General features: G+C 38.6%; 1 protein-coding gene and 1 pseudogene across 5 annotated transcripts in view; one reads left to right on the top strand and one right to left on the bottom strand.

Annotated features, from left to right (window-relative positions):
- Positions 1–27341, bottom strand: part of EGF (epidermal growth factor) — an 87946-nt gene that overhangs the window by 40525 nt on the left and 20080 nt on the right. For all 5 annotated transcript variants that reach the window (XM_036852782.1, XM_036852787.1, XM_036852785.1 and 2 more), the window contains exons 2-10: positions 25395–25594; positions 23165–23346; positions 22523–22750; positions 21055–21257; positions 7549–7674; positions 6340–6462; positions 3913–4035; positions 2906–3031; positions 1669–1805 (exon numbers count right to left, since the gene is read on the bottom strand). In XM_036852782.1, coding sequence (XP_036708677.1) covers positions 1669–1805; positions 2906–3031; positions 3913–4035; positions 6340–6462; positions 7549–7674; positions 21055–21257; positions 22523–22750; positions 23165–23346; positions 25395–25594 — 1448 coding nt within the window. The remainder of the gene's footprint in view (positions 1–1668; positions 1806–2905; positions 3032–3912; positions 4036–6339; positions 6463–7548; positions 7675–21054; positions 21258–22522; positions 22751–23164; positions 23347–25394; positions 25595–27341) is intronic.
- On the top strand, positions 4517–5471 carry LOC118895544 (annotated as a pseudogene).

Genomic DNA, 27341 nt, shown 5'->3' with positions numbered 1-27341 from the left:
AAGTCAGACTAGGTATTTGCTAAAGTTCCTTTCATCTCTAACTGTAGATAATTTCATTTTAATTAATAGATTTTGTCCAACAGAACATACCTTGAAGATGCAAAGTTCTTTTTCAGTCTAGTATGCAGACTATCAAACAGGTACAAGAATAAAAAATTGCTATGGGTTAGCTGACAATTTAATGATAGCATATGTGGAATATTAACTGTGAGTACATATATGTACATAAACCTATCATCAGTAATGAGAATATTCATAAAATGGTAATTAAATAAAGGATTATCATCTTTCTGGATAAAATAGAAAAGGTTCTATTCCATAATACAAAAATGGGCACTTCTTATATTAAAAAATACTCTGCTAGTGCTCTGCTTCTCAAACTCAAATGTGTACATGAATCACCTGGGAATCTTGTTAAAATGCATATTCTGATTCAGTGGTCACGGTGGAGCCTGAGAATCTGCAGTTCTAACAAGCTCCAGGTGATGTTGATGTCACTGGTCTAAGGACCACAGTTTGAGAAGCAAGAAAATGAGAACATTGACCAGAGAAATGAAAAACCATGAATAAGCCACATGACTTAAAGTTCATTTTAGGTTTCCTTATTCACCTAGCTGTAAAAACTACTGACTGTGTGGGAAAAAACTAATTTGGTAATAAATGAATCTTGAACTGATTCTATTAATTTTTTCCTGTTAATATAATTCTTCTATGGAGTCAAATAGATTCAGTTCATAGGAAAAAAAAGAATTGCTTGCTAGTATTTAATTACAAAACTTCTATTTGCAAAAGTAGTTATATTTGGCTATCAATCCATACCAATTAAACACAGAATCAATTTGCTTCACTCTGCCTCGTTTGGCCATTTACCAGAATGCTTCAAATCAGGAAGAAACAAAAGCACAAGGTTTAAAATTCTAGGAATTAATGCACCATCTAGTAATAACTAAATCATTATGGAGGGAGATTAATAACTATGTAACTTCATAATTATTGGCTGATTAACCTCCAGAAGACACTGTAACATATCATTTCAAGCACATTCTAACCTAGCATAAAGATAACAAGAAATTAAAGACCAAACGGTCAGCTGATTGGGTTGATAATTTAGAAATTCTAATGTTTATACAAAAAAACCTCATGTAAAATTATTATATAAATAATGTTGTGTTAGACTGCCATTCACACATGAGCTGTAAAACTTATGTTTCTTGGTTTTCATGGTTAGGAGGTCACTGAATTTCCTCCCTTAAGGACATGTATTGAATGCAAATTAGTAATCCATACTTCCTATGCTGCACCTCAACCTCCTATTTCTCCCAAAACACAAATAAATAAAAACCTATTTATGGTGCTCTTCCTGTGTGTATGGCACTGTGCTAGCTTCCTCTTCTCATTTCCAAAGAGGAAACTAAACTTCAGATTCTGTTCAAATTATCCCCAATAAAATGGCTGAATCACAGCAAGGAACCAGGTAAGGTTATGATAACAGAAACATCCTTAAAACTTTCTCAAGTGATGTTTTAATATCTACATTTAAATTTTTCTTTGCCTAATTGTTCTGAGCTTAGCAGAGGATTTTCAAGTAACCCAGGTCATCTGTTAGGATAAAATCCTCCACTCTGTCCTTAAAGCACAGCCACATCTGTTCAAGCAGCAAAATCATACCTTATTTTCCACAGGGTCATGATCTAGGGCAAAAACCATTCCTATTTGCTGGCTGAGCAGGATTCCATAATCTGTTCCATCAAAATGCACGTGTCGAATATCTTGAGAATTGGCAAACAGCAAAAACGGTGGTGGTCCTAATAACCAAATTTAAATATGGTTGCATTTAAAATATGCCTTGGAACCCAAAAGGCACTTCTGACTCTTCCCGTTCATTGTACCCTCTTCCTTAATTTCTGCAGTACTTGTTTCTTAATTTCCCACCAGTACGGTGTAGGTTAAGAGAGGCAAGAAGACTTCCTTTCCCATGAGGTGACATATGGCCAGAATTTCATCACTGGTTTCCTCCCTGTCTAGGTGCCTGCTTTTAAAATACAAATTACTTATAGAAAGAGACAGTATTAAGTAACAAACATCTTAACTAAATGATGTAAGTCTTATGCTCTGTAATCTCCTTGATTCACACATATTGAAACATTAATATTAGCAGATTGTATTAATTCATGTCCAAAAAATACCCTTCTCTGGTCTGGACACTTTTAAAATGGAGGTATGATTATGTGAGTTAATAACTAGACCCCTGATAATTTTCAGAGCTCAGATTATGCTATATTAACTAAGGCCCTGAGAAGTTAAGAGTACTGGGGTCTAAGGCAGACTCTGTAGGCTCATCATTATGTTATCCCAGGTTACAGGCATAATGAACCCCAGGAGAGATTAAATCAATTTGGCATAAATCTAGGATTTCCAAGGCTGTTGAAGGACATGAGAAGTAATATTAGAAGATGAAAAAATAGTTGAAGCACACAACTTTATATTAAATTTTGTCATGAAAAGGACAGAACTTGTCAAAGTATTACGATTATTACATTCACCAGAGAGATAAAAATCAAATCAATCAACAAATATTTATTAAATGCCCCTTAACTATAAATTGTTTTAAGACTATTCTGGTTATGACTTTCACATATACTGGAATGCCATACCTGATGTTATAGTAAATCTTTGCTTAACGCTAATTAACTTCAAAATGTTCCTCAAACACAGAATTATTATTTATATAATATTAATTTATGTTATTTATATTTATAATGTGATGTGTTTTCCATTTCCAAAAATGAAAAAATCAGACTTTCTATGCAGAAGCCAAAAGCAATTTAACACTTTCTAAATAAAATGTTGTTTTTCACATAATCTTTTTTGCAGAGACCCACTTTCAAATGTTCACAGCACTAACCTGAGGCTGTACAGCTCTTTTTGTCCAGTTGTAGGTCGTACCCCGGAACGCAGCCACATTCCCAGGACACTGGGCTGAGAGGGATGCAGAGCTGGTTACATCCACCATTATCGGGAGATGAACAACCTACAAAAAACAATTCCTTGGTAATGATGCTATGTTATTAAAAATATATCAATTTTTCATCAAAATATTAAGGTGAACCAAATATACGTTGCTTTTTAAAACCATTTCCACAATCATTCATACCGTCACAATCAAGCTTATTTTTCAGAGATTAGGAGGAAAATGTCACCATACTCTACTTCCCTATAACCTGACATCTTCAGTGTTAATCCTTCACATCCCAATGACCCTTGTCTTCTTGTTCTATCACTGAATTTGTGAACAAGCACACTGGCAGCTGGCTGGAATAGAAAATGCATTTTGATGAGTTTGGCAGCTGGTCTAATTCTTCCTAGTGATTAATATATTTTTTTCTCTCTCATATTTTTGGTCTCTTGACTTCTTTTGCTCTTTTTATTTAAAAAAATGTCACACATAACTCTTTGCTAATTTTGAGTTATAGCCTTCACTCTATATGCTTAAGTCTCTATGAAGATAAAAGTAGGGAGGTATTCATAGGTGCAAGGAACAGGCTAAGCACTCCACATCCACCATCTTGTTTAATGCTGGTCACAAATCCAGGAGGCAGGTATCATTAACCTCCACAGATGAGGAAACTGAGACCAAAAGAGGGCAAGTAACTAGTCCAAAACAACACTGCTAGTAACTGGTAATGCTATCTCAGGGCTGTCTAGCTTCAAAGCTCTTGCTCATAACCACTACACTATGCTATCTAAAAACAAAACACAAAAATCTTATTTAAATCCATATGTTAATCCATTATATAAATATCTTTCAATGTGTAATGTTGGAAAATCTATTCTCCTTTGTCAGTAGATGGATTTTTAGGTGTCAGTTAGAAAATGAATGTTTTCAAACAAACGATAGGTAAATAAACTTACCACTACAGGTTTTCCCATCTGTCTCAAGCACTGAGCCTTCAGGACAGAAACATATGGGACCGTCTGATGTCAGAACACAATCATGACTGCATTCAGACACATTGCTTGGGCAGGAAATTAATTCTAATTAATGAAAAATAAGGTCAAGATTAGTGTTAAATCAGATTTATGGAAATTTGGTAAATTCAGTTGCTAACAAAAAAAATGATATCCTGGAAAGAATAAGTTAAAGATTGAACATTTATGAATTGCTGTGGTAATGGAGATATAAAAATAAAGAAAAAGTTTCAAATCTAAAACAAATTAAAGAAGGACTTCTAACTTTGGAAAATGACTCTAGTTTCCTCAAAGTTATCCTAAATATAAGTAAACAAAGAGAAAAAAATTCATCATTTATACTGCCTTAACTGTAAGAATTGTATCTTGAAGTCACCAAATAGTTAATGAGAGAACATTCTCTTTATAAAGGTATTACAATTAATGATTAAAAAGAAATATTAGAACTAGATATCATCATTCAAATCCCCTGATGAAATAATGAATCTAGGAAATGAGTGTTAATGACCACTACAACCATTCCCTGAAAGAAGACTGGGCTCTTTCTTGCTCCCAGCAGTCTTGGCAGCTGCTCTCGGTTGGGGGCAGTCCCACCCTAAGGCAGAAAAATGGTGGCCGAAAAGAAGACGAAAAAGTTGCTGGGCCTGATCAACTCTACGCTCCAACTCATTATAGAAAGTGGAAAGTAAGTGCTGCAGGTACCAGCAGATTCTGGAAATGTTCAGACAAGGCAAAGAGAAACTGGTCATCCTCACCAACAAATGCCCAGCCTTGTGGAAATCTAAAATAGAGTACTACACCATGTTGGCCCAAACTGGTGGCCACCACTACGGTGGCAATAATATTGAATTGGGCACAGCATGTGGAAAATACTAGAGTATCTATGTCACTGGCAAAGCCCACTGGGGTCCTCGGGAAAAATAAGATGGAATCTAGGTGATAAGATAAAGTCTAACCTCTTCTTTGGGCTTAGTCTCGTTTCAGTTGCATGTAGGGGGCCGTGTGCAGAGGCCTTGCGCCTAACACATGGGATCAGAGTTCCCAGCGCAGAACTGCTGCACCTGATACTGCAGCTCGATGGGCCGTATGCAGAAGCACTGTGCTCGACTCCTCGATTCAACATGGCAGCGACAGCCGTGTGCAGAGACCCTGCGCCCAGCACTGCGACCTGGAGCCTGAGCAGCACGCTTGTGTGTGCCCAGTGGGAACTCCGCCCCCTCCCAGCTGTGGAGAACCCTATAAAGCAGCCCTGCCCACGGCCTGTCAGGGGAGCGGGTACTATGGAGGGGAGCTCGCATCTCTCCAATCTCTGGTCCAGTAATAAAGCTTTCCTTTGCTTCTGAACCAAACTCGGTCTCGTCCTATTGGCACTAGCGATGCCGGGCAGGAGGACCCTTGTGAGGACTGACTGGAAAGGGTCAGTAACATGCACACTGGCTATTATTGACCCAGGTGATTCTGACAGCATTAGAAGAATGCCAGAATGGACTGGTGAAAAGTAAATCATGCATATTTTTTCTTCAGTAAAACTGTCCAGAGTTTGTTTTTTAAAAAAAGAAGAAGAAAGACCATTGGGGAACTTTAGAACGGATGACAGAGGGAGAAACAACCAGATGTTATGTGTCTCCTCATGGAAGTATAAGCATACCAATGAATTATTATTGTCAAAGTTTCAAAGCCTAATCTGATCAAGCCTGCAGATCTAACTACAAGTTTGAGAAGGACAGTGACATCTTAGAAGTGTGTTCAGTAAAATCCAGAGTGTGCGAAACTCTGCAGGAAAAAAACAGTTTCTTCAGCAAATACTTGCAAGGGGAAAAAAAGAGGAGAGGGAATCTGTAGGATAAGAGAGAGAGGTATCAGCTAATATCAGTATAACACACGGAGCTTGTTTGGATACCTAGTCAAACAAATCAACTGTTGAAAACTTTTTAAGATCATTTGAAAACTGACTAGATGCTTGATGTTATTAGGGAATTATTGTTAATTTTTTTAGTTATGATAATGGTATTGTGGTTATACCTGAAAACTGACTGGGTATTAGATATTAGGGAATTCGAGCTAGTTTTTTAGATGTAATAGTATCATGATTATGTTTTCTACATGCTTACCTTTCAGAGATATATAATGAAATATAATAAAATATGGATAAATAAACAGTAAAATATATAAATACATGCTTGTTGGAGGTTTTGATTTAACAGGTCTGGGATAGAGTCTGGTCATTTACATTTTAAAAAACCAAAATAAAACTCCAAGGTACTCCTGATGCATACTATTGATCGAGGACCACCAACCCAGATCATAGCCCCTTTAGAAACATCAGTGAAAATGGAGGAAATAATGCAATAAATACTTGTTGTGACTTACGGTGACACCGTTTCCCATCAGGAAGCAGAACAAATCCTACAGGGCATGTGCAATAATAGGATCCAGGGATGTTTTCACACCCAAGAGTACAGCCATGATTCCAAAAGGCACACTCGTTGACATCTACACCATAACAACAGTAAAACAATCAGATGGTTATTTTTGAAAATAAATTGTAGTTATCACTAATAAGTCAGCAAACAATAGGGTATCTCACACCTCTATCTGCTGTAACTGACCATGGCAAGACTGTTTTTGCTACTCTAACAAAGAGTGAAAGAAATTAGTTCAATTATCATGAAAGCCATGGTTTAAACTGTCACAGTTTATACTTTCAAATACAGATTTTCATATTAAAATTACTCTTGGGATAAAGTAGTACTATTTCCCCTGAAAAGATATAGCCATTTAAGGCAAGGACCCTAGAAAGTTCTTGACAAGGGCAGGACCTCCCCTGCTTTGCTCTTCAGCTTTCTCGATGCTGACAGGAGCCCTTCACCTGAATGTGGGAACATCCCCTAGCAGCTTTACTCTGGCTGAAACCCAGCCTTCCAGAACACTGTTCTATGCTATGGCTCTTGCCCACTAGTCCCATGTAAGCAGAGGACTGCAGTTAACAGGCAGATGCCAGGTTGACCTGAAGTCTCAACCCAACTAATTCCACTGAATATATGTTGCAGCCATTGGATTCTTTTCATCGGTAACTCACTGGACGTCCCAGGAGAAAGGACATGGCATTTCTCCTTGGGTTAATTACATCGAGCCTGGAGTCTCACAATAGAACGAGCCCCAGATAATGAGGCAAGGTGCCGTTTCTCAGGATTCCTACCAAACAGTTATGTGATGAGATGTGGGAGTCACATACCCTTTGAGGATCTCATGAGAGCTACGGAACTACTCCCCTAAAAAACTTGACAATACTGACATTTTGCACACCGTCAAACCCACAGAGCTCCGTAGAGTCCACTCAGAGAATCCCTGCCTTATATCAATCCCTGAGTAGCCTCTGAAAGTATCTGATCTGGGAACACAAGATATAAAGGAGACCTGAAAGTGTTACAAGGGCTTTAAAATTGGGGAAAAAATAAAATTGCTTTTCTGGGGGAAAAAAGGAGGAAACTTGAAATTGGTTTCACATGGAGGTTCTGGATTGCCCACTGAAGACCAGCCACTGGCCCAGGTGGGCTGTGCTTGCTCACCACACATTACCTTCACAGTTCTTTCCATCTTGGCTTAAAGCGTATCCCTCTGCACACATGCACACACGGGACTTAGGCTCTTGCCCACACGTGCTGCTTCTGCAGTTACCTTTCCTCAGTTTGCAGAGTTTCTGATCTAAAAGAGAAGGCGGTTAATTTGGAGTGGAGGTGTGTTTTGACAGGAGCAATGCATGATCCCCTCATGGCTCCTAAGAACTCTAATCTTCCCATGACATCAGCAGGGATGTTGTCTCACGGAGGTGGCACTGCTCTAGGGTCGAACATTAGCCCAGATTACTCAGCATTCTGAAGCCCATTTATTTCTCTAGTTGTATCTCTCCTACAGTAGCTCTCGGGACAGGACATACTAATTACATGGAGATGTCATTCCTTGGGTTACGAACACTAAGCACAACTTAATAGCTTTTTCTTTTTGACCTGCTTTTATCAAAAGTATTTATTTATTTAAAAAATAAATAAGGCAATAAACAGAAATGCTGAAAATGAAATATCTGTTTAAGAAGCAAAAAAGGCTGCAAAACGAAGAACATCTCTTCTTAAGTATGATATTTATAGGTCAGATCTATATATTTATCTGTTTTTAGGATCATTATGTAAAGAACAACTTCTTTCAGACAGTATATACCACTGCCATATGTCTTATCCCCAAGTTTCTGAGTTTATTGCTGCCAGCATTCCATGTTTGACAAAATAGCCCAGGGCGAGTAGTAAAATCTGCTCAGTAAGGTAGGTGCTTGGATTAAATTAGCCAAATACATTGAACAACAAATGGCCAACTTGGTACCTTTGGTTTTCAAAGCCAGAGTCAAGGACTAAACTAGTAACACATATATCCCTGTTCGAATTTTGTTCCTTCTCATTTTTTTTGCCAATTTTAATAATGACTTTGTGAAATGCTCTGGGAAATACAGAGGTAAGCTTGAATTTGAGGGCAGCTCTCAAGGTGCATGTAGTTATGGAGGCCAGAGCTCTGGCAATAGGTGACGGCAGGGGAAGAGGACTGGGGTCAGGCACCAGGAGACCCGGCATAGCTGAGATCAGTGAGAGCCTGTGAGTAAGGGGAGGAGCCCACTAAAAGCACAGCCTTGCTGTGAAAGACACAAGAAACAAGCCAGTGAGAGCCTGAGCACAGTACTGCAAGAGGCTGAGACGGTCCTCCACGTAGGTTTGTTTCTCTGGTCTCTGTCTGCTTAGAAAGGCGGCTCCTCACGCTGACTCTACCCCTTTCCTTCTACTTCAAGTTACTAAACACTTTTCTTGACCAACAAAGCATCGCACATTAGAAACATATCCTTGCCCCCTTGAAAATGTTTCTAATGTACTTTGAGACCAGCTGGAGGGCATGTCACCCTCTAGAGATTCTGATTTGATACATCAAGGGAAAGGAATCTGGAATGATTCTGACGCTGGAGTCTTTACACCACACTTTGAGAAACACTGGCCTAAAGTACTAATGGAATATCCCACTTTCACCTCAGTTATGTACGCCTCCTTTTAGCTAATCTATGTTATTTCTTTAGTTATTTTAAACTTGTTTATTCAGATCTCTTGATAGAATTACATGCACAATTATTTAATACTGTTGCAATATTGTCAACTAAGTCAGTTAAGATTTACACTGGATAGTTTTTTTTATAATTAAAAAACTTTTTTTAAAATTTATTTATTTTTGGCTGCGTTGGGTCTTCGTCGCAGCGCTTGGGCTCTCTCTAGCTGCGGTGAGCGGGGGTTACTCTTCCCTGCGGTGCGCAGGCCCCTCACTGTGGCGGCCCCTCCTGTTTCAGAGCACGGGTTCTAGGGGCACAGGCTTCAGTAGTTGTGGCTCGTGGGCTCTAGAGCGCAGGCTCAGTAGTTGTGGCGCACTGGCCTAGCTGCTCCGTGGCAAGTGGGATCTTCCCGGACCAGGGAACGAACCCGTATCCCCTGCATTGGCAGGAAGATTCCTATCCACCCTGCCACCAGGGAAGCCCTACACTGAATAGTTTTTGGATATTGATTCCAAAAATTTTGTTTCCTGTCCACGGTTTTTATGCCAATTACGCATGTTTAGTAACATTGTTTTTCATGTTCCTACACGCTTCACATATCAAAATTTTAATTAAGAAAATTAAAACCAAAATGACCCCAATTTTTAAAGTAAATGACTAAAGTCTGAAACTCACAAATGTACTGGAGACAAAATGTACCTAATTCAAATTTCTAAAAAAGAGCATGTGATTGTTTTAACTGTATTTTTTATAACGTTTACAAATGAACAACAACAAAAATCCAGAAAGGCCTGATTAATAGCACCTTTTAATAGCCTTTCAATAGCACCAAAGTGCTACTACTTTCTTGAGGGAACCAAAAATTGAGAGATTATGCTTCCTGTAAATATCCCCTTTAAAAATCTTTCCAAACCCAGTATGATAGACGACCACTGCATTAAGAATTGGGAAAACTGAGTTCTGTCTTCGTCCTGCCTTTTACATAAAATCACTTTATCCCTTTGACTTCAGTTTCCATGAAATAAAAGTGTCGAAGTAGATATTCTCTGAGATCCCTCACTTAAAAAAAAATTAGGGTTCTATACAGAATCAAATGTTTGTTGTAAATTCCTCTAAATTTATACCTCTAAAGATTCTCAAACCTTAATACTTGCTTTTGATATGTTAATGGAGATTCAAACTGACTTACGGAGAAAACAATTAGTGTCTAGGGTACAGGAAATTGCTCTGTTCTTCATCTAGATCCAATGTTATTTATCTTTTTTTTTTTTTGTACTTTTCTACTATCTCTTCCTGTTCTTCTGTGTGTTCTTATTATAATCATCAACATCATCACAATTATGTATATATATGTATATATCTTTTTCATTAATCAGTAAGCTTCTGAGGATAAAACATGTATCCCATTCACATTTATAGTCCCAATAGCACCTAACCTGGTGCCCTTTACAACACAGGGGTGCTACAAACATCTGGAACACATGCACAAAAACCTGTGATCATGAAACCCGCAACTTAACTCCTTTATCTGGTTTCTCCTTGAATTTCCAGTCAACCTCAGAGTTAGAACTCAAATAGATGGTCAGTATTCTTTCCACTATACCATACTGATGATGGTTTTAATGATACTTATTAACAATATACATTACTATTCAATGATGAACATAGGCAGGAAAGCAATCACTATTCGTCTCTGAATGGCTGTGCTGATGATGTGACCCGAATTCAGACACTAAACACTTAAAAGGTCATTTCAGGAAGAGGCAAAACATAGAGGATTGAGGGCTGTATTTTGTTTAATCTCCTTAATCTTCTGCTGTTCTTTAGCTTCAAATTAGGCTGAAGCTAGCACTCAGAATGCTGCTGCTGACCTCAGGTAACACCCCTCCCAGAGCCCAGCAGTGGAGCCTAATTACCTTTGAGATCAAATTAAAGCTCCTTAATCATGGAGTTTAATGTCCACCACCAACTGCGCCTTCAGTAACTGTCCGACTCACAAGCTCTCATGAGCTTTGCTACAGCCAAGCAAACTATAGATTTTACCCTGGCGCAGTTCTGAAACAACACACGTGGGATTCCCGAACCTGCTTCTTTCCACTGATCACACCTTTCTCTCTACCTCAAATTCAGTGTCAGACTCACCTCATCAACAAAGCCTTTCCAGTCTCTTCCATTTGAACCCATTCACTTGAATCATTCTTTTAAGTAAATATTTAGCACCCCCAATAGTTAAAAATTTGAATAACATTTTATAAAGTATTTACATTATCACATGTAATTTTTATAACAAGCCCTTGAGCTATGCAGAGCAATTATTGTCTTCCATTTTACAGATTAGGAAATAGTATCTTAAGGATCACATATAAGTAATAAGGGGTAGGAGTGGGACTCGAGCTCAAGTCTTCAATGACAGACCTCATCTCTTCAATGTATATAATATGTGTGTATGTGTATATGTATATACATATACTTACGTATATATATATATATAATATAATTATGGGTTTTTATAGAAATATATATATTTATATTATTAATATTATATATTAATATATACCATTATATACTGATACATAATAAAGTTAATATATTAACATATTAATATGTTATGCTATATATTTTATGTATAATAAAATATATAAATTATATCTATTTTTTTCTATAAATGTCTATGATTTTTGTTTTATTTATTTATTGTCTTTTTCATTAGTGAGTTCCCTGAATAAATGACTCCCTCACCTTCCCCAAAAAACTTCCCAAACTGTATAATATAGATGTTTATTCTTCTTTGTTAATAGAAAATAAGAAGGAAGAAACAAGAATGGTTATTCTGTGCTATTGGAATTCCTAATTATAGTAAAAAAAAAAAAAAATCACTTAGCCAGAACTTAGCTACTTGGTATCCTTATCCATCTAAACCTAAGAATCAGAAAGTAAAGAAATTGGGACTTCCCTGGTGGTCCAGTGGTTAAGATTTCTCCTTCCAATGCAGGGGGTGTGGGTTTGATCCTGGTCAGGGAACTAAGATCCCATATGCATCAGTGGCCAAAAAACCAACACATAAAACAGAAGCAATATTGTAAAAAATTCAATAAAGATTTTTAACAATGGACCACTTAAAAAAAATCTTAAAAACAAAAAGAAAGTAAACAAATCAACAGCCTCTGAGCAGTTAAAAAATAAATGCCTTTTACTCTCAGATGCACCCCTCAGGCCCACTCAGTCTTTCCTTATTTCAGACCTATTTCTGAGGAGCTTGGCCAGTCCACAGCATGAAGATGCAAACACAAGGTGTGGAGGCCTCAGCTCCCATTGCTACCACCCCCATCCGCAGTGCATTCCCCACTAGCAGGAGTGGCTACATGATTCCGATGTTCTCTCTTGCTGAGCCCAGACACAGACTCAGCCCAGCATTCTAGACCATCAAGGGTTAGTTACTGGTCATCTTTCCCATAACTAGAAGGCTTATCTCAGGGCTCCTCCTGGAGAAAGACGGCATAATCTGAGTGTGAAAATGATAATAACTGCAATGAATAAAAACATTTCAAATATTTTTTACATCCTTGAATTTATAAAGATGCTTTTTTTAAAAGAAGGTCACCTCTGGAGGATACACTAACCCTTTATTCTGAAAACAGATAAATTAAGGGAAAGATTAAATCAAGCATTTAATTTACCTTTCTTATAAAAGATGCTCCTCAGGGAAATCATGGAGCTGATGTGGAAAAGTGATTCAACTAATAAGCAGTGATAGAATTAGAATGTCATTACTTCAAACCTCTAATGAAAAAATGCCTCTAAGCAATGACAATTAATAGCTTGTAAAGCCATTACACAAAGGCTGATAGGAAACGCTATAATGGACAGACCAGGCTGGCAACACCTGAACCACTGATGAATCTTGAACATCACAAAAAGAATGGAGACCCAGCCACTGCATGCCCTCTGGCGTGGTCACTAGGAAGCATGAGGTACTACCTGCAGTACCACCTATAAAGTACTCTTGCACAAAATCTGAATCTGATAAGGCTTCTAGGCTAAAACTACCAGTGTATAGGAAAAACAGAATCATGTTAAGTGACACCACGGGGATAGAATCTGAAAAATCCAGAATGTGGGAAATTCTAAGGGACAAATGATCTGGGTTCCTCAACAAATGAATGGCAGGAAAAAGTCTCAGAAAATAAAGAGGCCACAGCCAGGCATATGGAAACCAGCAAGAAGCAAGAGACAACAGCAAGAAAGATAGAAAATTGATAAAGAGCCATTCCAAGTATTTAAAAGGCACTTCACATGGCAGCCATTTGGTGTCAGGGCAAACCTGCATTAAAAACGCAGCTTTGCCTCAAATCAGTCCTATTCTTGCCCCAATGACGTGTATCTTTGTAAATGTGACCCTCATCATTAAGAAAATGTCAATATCTATAAATATGTTAGGAAGTACAGAAATCCATAATTTGCTAAGATTTCTGTAATAAATAACAGAGCTTTGGGTGTTTGAACTGATAATTTAAACTATATGAAAACAGAATATAAGTGTAGATGAGGATATGGAGAAATTGGAATCCTTGTGCACTGTTGGTGTAAGTGTAAAATAGTACAGCCGCTGTGGAAAACAGTATAATGGGCCTTCAAAAAATTAAAAGTAAAATTACCATATGATCCAACAATTCACTTCTGAGTATACGTTCAAAAGAATTAAAAGCAGCATCTCAAAAAGATATTTGCAGACCCATGTTTGTAGCAGGACTATTCCCAATAGCTAAAACATGGAAGCAACCCAAGTGTTTATCAAAGGATAAACAGATAAGCAAAATGTGATATATACATGCAGTGGGATATTATTCAGCCTTAAAAAGAAAAGAAATTCTGACACATGCTACAAAACAGATGTATCTTGAGGACATTTTGCTGAGTGAAATAAACCAGTCACAAAAAGAGGAATATTGTATGATTACACTTATATGAGGTCCTTAGAGTAGTAGTCAAAATCACAGAGACAGAAAGGAGAACGGTGGTTGCCAGGGTCTGAGGAGAGGCAGAAATGGGGAGTTCTCATTTAATGGGTGTAGAGTTTCAGTTTTACAAGATGATAAGATTTATGGAGATTAATGGTGGTGATGGTTGCACAAAAACTGTGAATGTACTTAATGCCACCTAACTGCCACTAACCTACACTTAAAAATGGCTAAGATGATATATTTTATGTTATGTGTACTTTACCACAATATTTACATTTTAAGAAAAAATTATGTGAAAAAAAGATTCATATATCTAGGATGATTCTTTTCTAGAGGTATCAAAAAAACCAAGGTTTTACAGTAGAAACCCCAGCAATGACATAATTAAAATGAATTAGAGTCCCACCTGGGCAGTTTTAGCTACACTAGTCACTTCCATAAGCAGGTACATTTCTAGGTGGAGACAGTACTCCTTCAGGAACTCTCAGAATTAAAGAAATTCAGCAACATTTTTCTGCATGAAATGAATGCAAAGTATTTTAAACAGTGTTGATGACAGATGTGCTTCATTTTCCAAAGAAGACGCTTTTGAAATTCTCTTATGAGCTTAAAACAAGAATCTACATTTTAAAGAATCACAGAAGAAAGCAAAATTGTTTGCACCTTTTACAAAAGAACATCTGTGAGCAGTAAAACTATAGCTGCAAATTCTCCAAATGTTGAGCTTGAAATAATGCCATTAACACTGTATACAAAGAAGTTCCCACACTGGCTCTGAGATTCCTATACAGTCTGCCCTTTGTATCCATGAGTTCCACATCTGCATATTCAACCAACCGTGGATCAAAAATATTCTTTAAAAAAATTCCAAAAGTTTCAAAAAACAAAATTTGAATTTGCCTTGTGCCAGAGACTGTTTACATAGTATTTACATTGTATTTACAACTATTTACATAGTATTTATATTGTGTTAGGTATGATAAGTAATCTAGAGATGATTTAAAGTACAAGGAAGGACGTTAGGTAATATGCAAATACTACACTATTTTATAAGGGACTAGTGCATCCTCGGATTTTGGTATTGGCCAGAGTCCGAACAAATCCCCATGGGTACTGAGGGACAGCTCTAACAGTATAGGTGTCAGGGCAGCCAGGAGAACACTGCTGCCTAATAAGTTTAATCATGACAACAGAAATGTGAGATCAAGTCTGTGTCTCTTTTCAGAGCGCCAGAGAAGGAGTGTGTGTGTGTGTGTGTGTGTGTGCTTATGTGTGTGTGAGTGAGAGAGAGAGACAGAGAGAGAGAGATTGATTTTCTGAGTTCCTGAAGTGGAAAAAATTTTTAAAAGAGAAAAAAAATAAGGTTTGGGCCCCATAATATGTGCAAACTGAAGCTTTTAACCACCAGCAGGCCATGGATAGACAAGAATATGCCAAATGACAGGTTATCCCAAAACAATTAAGGCAAACCTAAGATAGGAAACTATAGACAACAGTGAGAGGGTAGCTGGGGAGGCAGCATGGTGTCAGTCTGCCTGGGTTCAAATCTCAGGTCCACCCCAGTATGACCTTGAACAAGCAATTGTGACATCTCTGAACCTCAGCTTTGTAATCTATAAAATGGTACTAATAATCACACTTAATTTGTAGGGTTGTTGTGGAGATTAAATGAGATAATGTAGGAGAAGCCCAGAGCAGATCATTCTGCACCCAGTCAACGGTCATGACTATTATTTCTAAGAGCAATACGACCTGTGCCATTTTTCTATTTCCTACACAGCAGCCCATGTGACTCCCAAATCTATTATTTCTAGCCCAGACTTTTTTCCTGAAACCTAGACCACTTAATGAAAAGAAAGAAGAAAAAGACTGAAGCATAAAAGAGTCTAAAAGACTCTGAAAAAGACTCTCACTAAGCTGCAAAGATCTGCTGCAGAGAAAACTGATTTAAAACACTGGAATTTATTCATAACTATACAAAAGGGAGCAGGCTTGCTGAAGACTGTCTGGCCAAGGGTGGGGGCTTACAACATGGAAGAAAGGCAACACGTATTCAGATATTAAATATCTTTAGAACTTGTTCCTCGTGGTATTATTTAGCAGGGAGAGGGTACCAAAGGGTGTTTTTCTCAGTCTTTTTTCTTTCCAACTGTGGTTTATTAAATGTCCTCTAGGCACTGGGAGTACAATGGAGAGTTGTATTCTGTGTTCTCATAGGACAAAGGAAGTTGAGGAAGACAGACAATTACGGCAAAACATGATAAGTGCCCTGTGACAGGGGAAATCTGCTATTTTCTGCAAATAGCTACTGAGGCTCTGAGTGAGGAGGTCAGGGAAAGTGTTCCTGAAAGAAGTGATATTGGAGCTGTTTCTCAGAGGATGAAGAGTAAGCCACTGCCGAGAATTAGAAAGAGTGCTCCCAGGGAGTTCCCTGGTGGCCTTGTGGTTAGGATTCAGGGCTTTCACTGTCATGGCCCAGGTTCAATCTCTGGTCGGGGAACTGAGAGCCACAAGCCGTGCGGCCAAAAAAACACAAAAGAGTGTTCCAGAACATGCCGAAAGGCTGGAGGAGAGAGCAAGCGTGCCTCCCTGGAGGAAATCAAATCTTTGAGGATGGCTGCAGCCCAGACTTTAATGCAGAAAATGGTGAGAGTGGAAGCTGAGAAATGAACGGGGTACCCCGTGAACCGGTTAGATAAAAAGACTGGGTTTTATTACTGGCAACTGAGAGTTGACAACTGATTTTAACCCAGGAACGACATGATTGGGTTCTTCGTTTTGAAGGGTTATACTCCCTGCAGCATGGAAAAGGGAGGTGGGGGACATGAATTAAGTGGAGGCCTGGGATGGAGGGCTCTGAGAGGGGCCCAAGTGGTTAGATGGTAGGTAGTGGAATTGTCAGGAGCTGGAGATTGATTTCATGGCGTTGGAGTGAGAAAGGGGGAGGAAAGGGCAACTCCTAGATTTCTGCCTGTCGAGGTGGAGGTAAAATGCTACTCACCAAAGTAGGGACACTGGAGGGAGAGGAGCTGGGGAGAAGGGAGGGGAAAGTGAGTGGGTCAGTTATTTCCTTTGTTCCTAAAGCACTTGCAAGAAATCCAAGTAGAAATGCTCAGAAGGCAGATAAACACGTGGGCCTTGAGAAGGAAACTTGTGCCGAGCCTGAATGTGCACATCCAATGTGGCCCCAGCAGGACCCTGATCCTGGAGGAAGCAGAGAGCAAGAGGAGGCACCAGAGTGACTACTCTCAGGAAATAGGTCAGAATCATCAGAAAACCAGCCTGATGCTGAAACTGTGGCTCTACTACCTCGACTTGGGTGCATCAATCTGCTGCATCGAACTCCTCTATAACCAGCCAATCCTAATGGACAAGCCGTGGACCAACAAGGACTTGTTTAAACTGATACATTAGTCTTCCTTGTGGAGCTCTGTGGCTTTGCCTTTGTAAGCCCCACCCTTGCCCTTGGTCTTCATCAGGGCTGCTCCCTTTTGTATATTATGAATAAATCCCCAATGTTTGAAATCACTTTTCTCTGCAGCTTAGCTCTCACTATGCCTCAGGCTCCCCCCACCCTTCATTTGTCTATATCTCAAGAAAGAGGTCTGAACTAAAAATAATATATTCAGGAGTCAAACAGCCTACTGCATAAGAAATAATTAGAAAAATGCCACAGGTTATACGGCCCTTAGATATTAACAGTGCACATAACCGTCTGAGTGGTTCTGAGAAATCACTTGAGAAAAAAACAACCTGCTTAACTTTATTTAACGCAGTCTAAATCATCTGACCCTAAAATGTTTCTTCCTTCCAAATAATCCTTACAGAACTAGTGTTTGGAGAACATTTTGATAAATGATAGTTTAGGCATTTTTCATGAGGTAGGTTTGTTGGTCCTCTTATTTGTATAAATACATATATTTTATAACAAATATAATATCAACCAAGTTACATGATTTTTCTCAGCTATCTCCTCACTGAAGTAGTCTCACTACTAAATGCCTTGCAAACCAAGGTACTACTACTATTCACTCTGCCAGAAGAGCTACAATTGTAAGCCTATTCTTCAGCAGGAATTAACCAGCCTCCAGAGAAGTACATCTTTAAATGTGAAGGCTATCGGGTACTTTGAGAACCTGATGGAAGTTAGGTACCATCTCCCTGGAGGGACAACTGCATATCTTCCTCTAACATATACAATCAAGGGCTTCACAACCCTACATCTCAGGTGAAGAATTTCTGCTGTACATGGCACTAAAACAATTTAAACCTATTTGATGATAGCCAAAGCAACAGTACTCTTGAAATCAAAAGTCCTTTGCACTTGGACCTCATATGAAGCCCATCCTTTGATCAATAACTAAAGCCAGTATCTCCAGTGCCAACTCCTTCTCGGTTCCAGGTTTGCCTGTAGCTCTGCAGCTGGCACCGTCTTTCCAATCAAATTCTAATATTTGCCACATTGTTTTATAGTGCATTACTGTAGATTTTCTCCTGAAATTCCTGCTTTCAATATCCTATTTGAACTCCCCATCAGAGAGGCCAAGTAATAGTGAAGGACTCTGAAGAGCTTACCTGTTTATGGTAGAAAGAACACTAAAGTGACAGACAGGAATTTTTTCCAGAATCCATCATTTACAAGGTGTGTAATCCTGGAAAAGTCACTCTATTTCTCTAGGCTTCATATTTTTCAATTACGAAATGAGTACAATAATTGAGGACCTTTCTGTCTCACAATGTTGCTGTGACAAACCAATATGATAATGCCCAAGAAAATACTTTGGAAATGACAAGGTTACATATAAATGTAAGATATAGTGATGATGATGATGATGATATCCCTAACTACTATGAATAATTATTTATTCATAGAATTATAGTTGTTGGTTCTAATTTTATTGTGAGTCATCACCACTTGGACAATAAGTTGTATCTGAGCTTGAGTCGAAATTTCCCATGTAAGGTAACTGGCAGTCTATCAGATCCACTGCCTTTATGTGTGGAATATGGTCACCATCTATTTTATAGTCTTGCTACCTGGTTGTTGTTCTTTAATGTTGTGCTCAAGCCACAGGTGAATTGTTTACCACAACTCTTGCTTTTTAAATTCAAATAAGTGAATTAAAAAAAATAACTTGCCTGAACAAATGCTTCATCTCTAGGAATTTGTCCTTGCAGTTTCTCATTTCTTGCATTGAAAGTATAGTCATTACACAAGTTAAATTATAGTTTCTATCTAAGTTTTTTAAAGAAATAGATTAAAAGCATTTGGACTATTAGTTACATGCCTGAGGATATAAGAAACAACAATGTCAATTCCCCCTAGATTCTAACCTCCCTTTGACAGTCTCACGCCTGTTCTCTGTTCAGTCCCTCCAGCTCTCTTCAGGAGCTATGTCGAGGGCAGGTACAGACCCATTTATACACTAATTGTGGGAGGGAATCTTAGTCCCTACCATGTCCCACATTATTACCAAATCCTAGTGGCATCCAACAGGTATAAAGAAGAGAAAACAAACAATTCCATCTTTATTTTGAAAACTCACAAGGCTAGTTGCAGATGAAATTAAATATATTTTAAAGCCCTCTTGAAATAGAATTTTTACATAAAGGCAGATGTTAGTGTAACATAATTTATGTGGTATATAAGCCATATCAAGACAGCCTACCTAAAAAAAAGATTATATGTGAAGGAATTTGTATGACTGTTAGCATAACTGACGTCATCTTGGGCCCTTACAGTTTCTCCTGTCCTTCTGCTGACCCTACGCAGGACCGTGCTGTGCAGTGAATCACTTCTCTGTCATCAAGGGCTTTATAGGTAATAATCATAAGGACCAGGTAGCCTCTATACTCTTTTAGTCCCCAAACAATGATGAAAACCTTCCCTGACATATTCCTGGCACCCATGAGTCTAGTGACCCATTCATAAATGCTGTTTCCAAGCACGTACCCCCGTACCCCAGGTTCACTATAAAATTGTCCCAGTGGCCCCTCGGCAGTGCAGAGTACAGCTGTGAATGCTTCCAGATCACTGTCTGCCCCATTCCAATCCCACCCTGTACGTTACTCTATAATAAATCAATCCACTGATTATACGGAGCTGCCTGCCTCATTTTTCGGTCTTAAGATGCTTCCTCAGTTCAGTGGGCACTTTTCGTTCCCTTCGTCCTTCAACAGAATTCAGAGAAGGCTACATTTGAAAGGAGAAATCTGGGACTACGACTAGATTCAGTTAATCCATTCATTTTACTAATTCTTTATAAATAAACAAATAACCACTGAATATAGGGTGGTTTACGTCAATCTGTCCATCCATCCATCCGTCAGATATGGTCCCTGCATGCATGGCATTTATAATCAAGTGGGAGAGAAAATCAAAAAGAAAGCCAAGTGGTATGTAATTCCACGTTTGATGACTTCAGTGAATATCTATCGAGAGAAAGATAGGAGGTGAAGGGGCCTACTTTGCTCGGAGGACCAGAGAAGGCCTACCTGAGGACATGACAGTTAAGCTCAGAACTGAAGAGAAGTCTAGGCAGAGAGAAGAGTGACTGCAAAAACCCGAAGGTATGAAGGAGCTTGGCATGTCTGAAGGACTACAGGAAGACTTGTGCTAGAGTCCAGTGAGGGGAGGAGGAAAGGATGCTGGATCAGGTTGGTCAAATATTGATAGGCCTGGTTAAATGTTAAATTTCGATCTAAATGCAAAGGAAAGCTTTTGAAATATTTTAAGCAGGGGGGGGTTAACAGATCAGATTTACTATTTAAAGGCAAGAGGAGAAAACAGAAAGATTAATTAAGTAGCTGCTACAATAGGCCAGACAAGATATGCTGGCTGTTTGGACTGTGGTGGTGGCAGCTGGGGGGGCGGGGAGTGGACATTTGAGATGTATTTAGGAGGTAGAATGGAAAGGATTTGGCGGTACATTGGAAATTGAGGGTGAGGCAGTGGGAGAAATCAAGGATGACTCCTAAGTATCTGTCTTGAGAAAGTAGGCAGGTGGGGACTATGCCAGACCCTGTTTGAGGTCAAAGATGACTCACCAGGTGCCCAAGGATCACCCTCTGCCTTGGGCTGTACGAGTGGATGCACTACTTTAATTCCACCAGGTGGTACAAGTGATGGACTGAGGTTAATTTTAACCATATTCTTCCCAGTGTGCTTGTTAGCTATCCAAATTGTCTTCTTTTTCCATGTTGAATAGAAAATACGATCACCAAAAAGGGACATCGCAAAAAAATTGTGCCTAAAAACAACAGGAAAAACACATAAAGAATGGCAGAACATTTCTTCTGGGCTTATTAAAGTTTCACTTCATTTCAATTTATTGTCTGAATTTTAATCACCTAGGTTTTCAATTGTTTCTCATTTAGGGTTAGAAACAGATGTTAAGTTTAAATTTTTCTCTATGTAGCCACAGTCTTAATTAATAGGATACGATTTTTAGCTCCAGATCCATTGTCTCATTCTTTGGCCTCTCAGCACATAAGTGTGGTGAAAATAAAATAGGGAAGAAAACAGGAACAGGATAAGAGTGGACTTCAGGTTGTGTCAATTTTGCACACCTAATTGCTGCCTCTTGCCACAAGCTAGAGTCAGTTGCTGGCAAGATAGCAAATCAAATGAAAGACAGATGCTTCACAAAACACATGACATAGTAATTCCAAAAAGAATAACTATAACCAGCATGTGAAAATTTATTATATGCCAAATACTCTGTTAATTATTTTTATTTGTATTTCTTTACTTAATCTTCACAATAATCCCAAGAAATAGGTCCTATTATTATCCCCACTGTATGGCTCTCAGCATAACTGATGCCATCTTGGGCCCGTACAATTCCTCCTATCCTTCCGCTGACCCTACCCAGGACTGTACTGTGCAGTAAATAACTTCTCTGTTGTCAAGGGCTTTGTAAATAATAGATATTGTTTAATAATCATTAGGATCGGGTGGCCTCTATGCTCTCTTAGTCCCCATAAAATGATGAAGACCTTCACTGCCGTATTTCCAGCACCCACAAGACTTAGGAATAAATCTTGACCGAGGAATGCACTTCCTGTTTCCAAGCACATATCCCCATACCCTAGATTAACTGTAAAACTGTCTCAGTGGCCCCTTGGGAGTGTGGAGTGCAGCTACAAATGCTCTGGATCGCTGCCCACCCAATCCCACCCTCTGAGAAAGTTACCCTATAATATACTGATCCATTGCTTATATAGAGCTGCCTGCCTTGCTCTTCAGTCTCAAAATACCATTTCAGTTCAGTGGGCACTTTTTCTTCCCTCCCTACTCCAACACCCACTTTAAAGGAAACAGGATGAGAGAAGTCGTGTAACCTGCCCAAGTCACTCACCTAATAAATAGTAAATCTGGGACTTGAGCTCAAGTTTTTGGACTCCAAAATCTGTACTAAACCACTACACCAGGTTAGCTGACAAAAGTAAAATTCATTTATCACACAAACTTCAAATGGCAATTGTGTTATTATATACCAAAAGCAAAACTTACTGTGTGCGATGTTTGCTAAAATGGACGGAACCTCCATCGTAATCACAGGAACAAATACGAGAATTGCTTCTTTCTCTATGGTACTGAATCCAAAAGAGCCGCTTATCAAGCACATCCAATGACACAGCTGTTATTTTCTCTGATGTCTCTAACAGAAGCTTCACTTCCACACCACCGAGATCTGCTCTGTGAAGGCTGCCCGCCACCTCTGAAGACCAAAACATAAACCTGAGGGCAAACACATCACGTAGACACATAATTGAATGTAAGGTCACTGAAATGGCTGACTTCTCTCAGTTTTTCAGTAATCCGCGGATGTCTGCACAGGACGAGTTTGACTATTTTGAATGAAAATTCAATTCAACAAATATTTATTGCCCTGTTATGGCAATTTCGTGTGATTTCAAGTTAGAAGGAGAATTACGCTTCTCTAGCAGGAAACCATGGTAGTCAACAGTGCTACTGGTAGAGCGAGCCTGGCTTAGTTCAAACCCAGGCAAACGCCCTATTGAAAATGGTGTTTGTGCATTGTAAAAGAGAGTCTTGGTCTCAATCAGGAGGTCTCTTTAAGTCAAAATGTTATGATTCCATGAATTTCAGATTTTGAAATATATTTCAATGTCCAAAACCAGCAGAATTTACCTTTCTACTGGATCAACTGCTATATTTGCAGGATATTTTAAGGCGCTTAAGAGAACACGGGAATTGTTTCCTTTCATATCTGTTACTGTAATGATTCCTTCCTGTTGATTTGACCAAATAAGTTCTTCATTGATCCAATTTATTGCCATTCCTGAAACATTTTTCTCTATCCCGCATATTTTCTGTAAAATCAAATTTTAAAATTGTTATTAATATTTCCCCATTCACAACAAAATTGTTTTTATTGTTATGTATCAAAGTTTATTCTTTTAAGTTCTTGTCATTTTTTGTGCATTCCCAAAATTTAAATGATAAACTAGTCATAGATACCATGCCATTATTCAGATGCAGCAATATTCATCCTCCCATGTGAATACTTCTGGGCATAGTATTTATATCACAGCTTTGAGACGAAAATTTATTCTATATTTATTGAAATTAGGCAATCAGCTATAAAGTATTAATAATTTCAACTATAGTAACAGTGGAATTTCCACGCTACCTTAGGTTAGTTTATTCAATTCCATTTGCTAACGGAATTTTCCAGGTTCTCACCTGAACCCAATTCCAAGCTTTGCTAAATTCTGGCAAGATTCCCTTGGAGTTTGTGCATAGGGGCATTAAGTAGATTAATTTCTTCTGGCCCCTCTTCCTCCCTTTATAAAGGGACCTTCCAGGTCCCTCCCTTTCTAAAAGTCCTCAGTGCCTTCAGGCTCTGTCCCCAGGATCTGAACAGCAGGGCTTTTCTTTATGCTCTCTCGTGATAAAAACAACTTAACCAAACCTCAGTTATCTCCTAGTTCCAGCATGTGTAGGTAAACCGGTCCTCTAGGTGCGTGGAGGGTGAGAGATTAGAGGAAGCCCCGATTTGTACCATGGCAGATTTCTGTGGTGGAAATATTCCCACAATCACTGATTTTCAGCTACCAATGTGAAATCAGCAAACACAGAGTTGGGCAGAAATCAGTCTCAGAGTCTGTGCTATTCCTACATCCCATACAAAGTAATCTAGCCAATCCATTTAACTAATTGCTAAGATATTAGTTCACCCTGGTAAATTGTTTGCCTTTTAATGGTTGTCCTTTATAAACAATGTTTTAACCCAAAGCAGGGACTAATACTAGTGGATTTTAGGCTTCAGGCCAATCCTTTCTTAATGACTTGCCACAAATTCCACAACTATTTAATGCTTTTTCCTGTTCTCTGACAGGAAACCCTCCAAATTCTTAAACTCAAGATTTTGAAACTAGTCTACAGATGGCTGGAGAGTAATGAGTAGCCATCTTTGTTAAAAGTGAGATTAGTAAGTATTAGAGATGTGATAAAACAGATTAGTGCCTAATTGAAGGCTTTAAGAATAATTGGAGGGAGAAAGTTGTGTTTAAAAAAAAAAAAACAAAACCAAAAACAAACAGCAGGCACTTTGTGTTGGGAATAAATGCTTAAGGTTTCTCTGGCCACCTGCTCTCCGTAATCCATCTCCCAGGAGAGACCATTCCTGCTGGGACTCATTTAAGGGTTCTACTAATTAAGAAGAAAGATAAAAGATCTTTTGTATGTGATTGAAGCAAAATATTTTATATCTATCACCTGCTTTATTATTTTTTTTCCAGAGTGCGAACACCTTGAGGATAAAAAGAAAAAAGATTTTCTTCCTAAATATAAGGTGCACAAACCCATGACAGAGATTTTACACAGATGAGACAGGGTTTCTCAACCTCAGTGCGATTGACATGCGGGGCGTGGTATTCTTTGTTGTGGGGGACTGTCCTACATATTGCAGGATGACTAGCAGCATCCCTGGCCTCTAGCACATCTTCTCTTCTCCCCAGTCCAGTTGTGACAATCAAAAATATTTCTTGACATTGCCAAATGTCCCCTGAGGGGCAAAATTGCCACCAGCTGAGAACCACTGGAGTAGAAAATAATCATGTAAATAATCTGTTTTAACCATAAAATGGTGATCTGGCTTAATAAACTTACATCTTTTCAAAATTACATTGAAATCCTCACTTTCTCCTGTTGGGGACTTCTGAATTTCAATGCCACATGCATGGGCTTGTTCAGTAACATGATACCACAGATGCAGATTAAATAAATACCTACATATGCCAGATGCGTATTTGCAATGTAATGTAATTTTCATTTATCTATATGTTATGAATTTGCTATATCATATTTGACAGCCTGTTCAAAACTCCCTCAAATGCCATGGGAAATGGTACTTTACCTCTTGCCTTGTCCCATTCAGAAAAACTCTTTGCAAAAGTTGTCTTTCTAGATCGACCCAATAGATTCTTTCTTCACTGTAATGAAAATCCATGATCATGGATATGCCAGCATCTGCCACCAATTGCTCATGATTAGTTCCTTCTAAGTCAATCCTAAAGATCCTGTTTCCATGGGAGAAAATTAAGAAGGGTGCAGGACCTGCATGGGAAGAAAGAAACCAAACAGTATGTTTTCAATGATATTTTATCTGATTAAGACAAAATACTTCCCCATGACAAATAGCACAAGCAGAATTAATTATTTATTTTTTTTGTTCTTTAATTTTTTTGGTTGTGCCGCATGGCACGGCATGTAGGATATTATTTCCCCAACCAGGTATCGAACCCGTGCCCTCTGCTTTGGAAGTTTGGAGTCTTAACCACTGGACTGCCAGAGAAGTCCCCACAATTAATTTTTTAAGTGCTGCTTTTATATTTTAAATAAATACCATTGTTTAGATAATAAAGACTTCCTGTAGATGTTCACAATTAATTTTGTAAATCATTTTCTCCACAAATTGACTGTAAGAAATGAACATTGCCAAATTATGAAAAAAGAAATATTTGAAGAGAAAGACACTTTCTAGCTTAATAATGTTATTTTTATGTTCAAAAAGAAACTACCTACTGTATTCTATTATAAAGAGGGTCTGTATGAATGTCAAATTTCATGATGTAAATTGGAAATAAAATTTCAGATATTACCATTTTGGAAATGGATCTCCCTCCTCTAGTCTTACCTTATGAACAGAGCATCCAGGTTACTGACAAAGAAGAACATAGTGAAACCTAGAGGTCTTGAGCGGAATCAGGAAAAATTGAAATGCTGTCCATGAAATCTCTGAAGTATTTTGTCCCTGTTAACATTGCCACATAAAATTTACGACTCCCAGTTAAATTTGAATTACATGTATATTGCATGGGACATCCTTTACCCTAAAAAATTATTCACTGTTTACCTGAAATTCAAAATTCAAGTAACTGAGTGCCCTAAACTTTTATTTGCCAAATCTGAGTAGTGGACCTCAGTGGATCTCTCGATTCCTACAAGGCCTTTCCCTGTATCCTAACCCTATGCCTGGGGTCCCGTCCTGTTCCAGGTGATGACCATCTACCCACTCAGACTCCCAAGTACTCAACACCTGCTTGGGAACCTGATGCCTCTCTTTGGAAATCTCAGCAAAAATTATTGGCCGACTCCACATAGAGCTTGCCTCCAGTGCTCCAAGACAATGTCAGGGGACCATGTCATACTCTGCAGCCACGGTTAGCAAGGGTTAGTTTCCTTGGTCTTTCCTGACTGAGGATGAGGAGGCTTCTGCCATTCTGCCTTTAGATAACTATATCAGTTAACCACTGGGATGAGTGGGGGATTGGAGAAGAATTCTAACATATTCTCACTGCCCTGCTGGGCTGACTCCATTCTGTTTTAATATTAAACCTTAATAACTTAATGTGACATAATAAATGTGTTTACTGTTCTAAGGATTTCAAATGATGATGAATTAACATCCTCTTACTTGGGGATTACGTTCTAGAGTCAGAAACATTAGTTCCACTTTAGAGAATATATTGGAATAGAGATACAAGAGAAGGGAGAAGTGTAAGATCGTGAGAGTTTTGAAATAGGTGCCTTTATAAATGTCTAAAAGAATTGGCTCAAATCACTCTTCCCATATCTTTTCCACAGCACAAGACCCCTGGCAGAGATGTGTAGGACAGCCCATTCTCCATTGCCATTCTAGCTGTAGAATCAGAGGTATCACAGGAGAAATGGAAAGGGCGTTAAACTGAGAGCCAGGAGGCCTGGTTTCCAGCCCCGGCTCACTAGTTTCTCTGGACATCTCACAGGACCTCCCCAGCCCATATCAGAGGACTACCGGGGAAAGAAAATGAAATTATAGATA

The sequence above is a fragment of the Balaenoptera musculus genome, chromosome 5, assembly GCF_009873245.2.
Source record: "Balaenoptera musculus isolate JJ_BM4_2016_0621 chromosome 5, mBalMus1.pri.v3, whole genome shotgun sequence".
NCBI lineage: Eukaryota > Metazoa > Chordata > Mammalia > Artiodactyla > Balaenopteridae > Balaenoptera > Balaenoptera musculus.
This window is presented reverse-complemented; position numbering and strand designations above follow the sequence as displayed.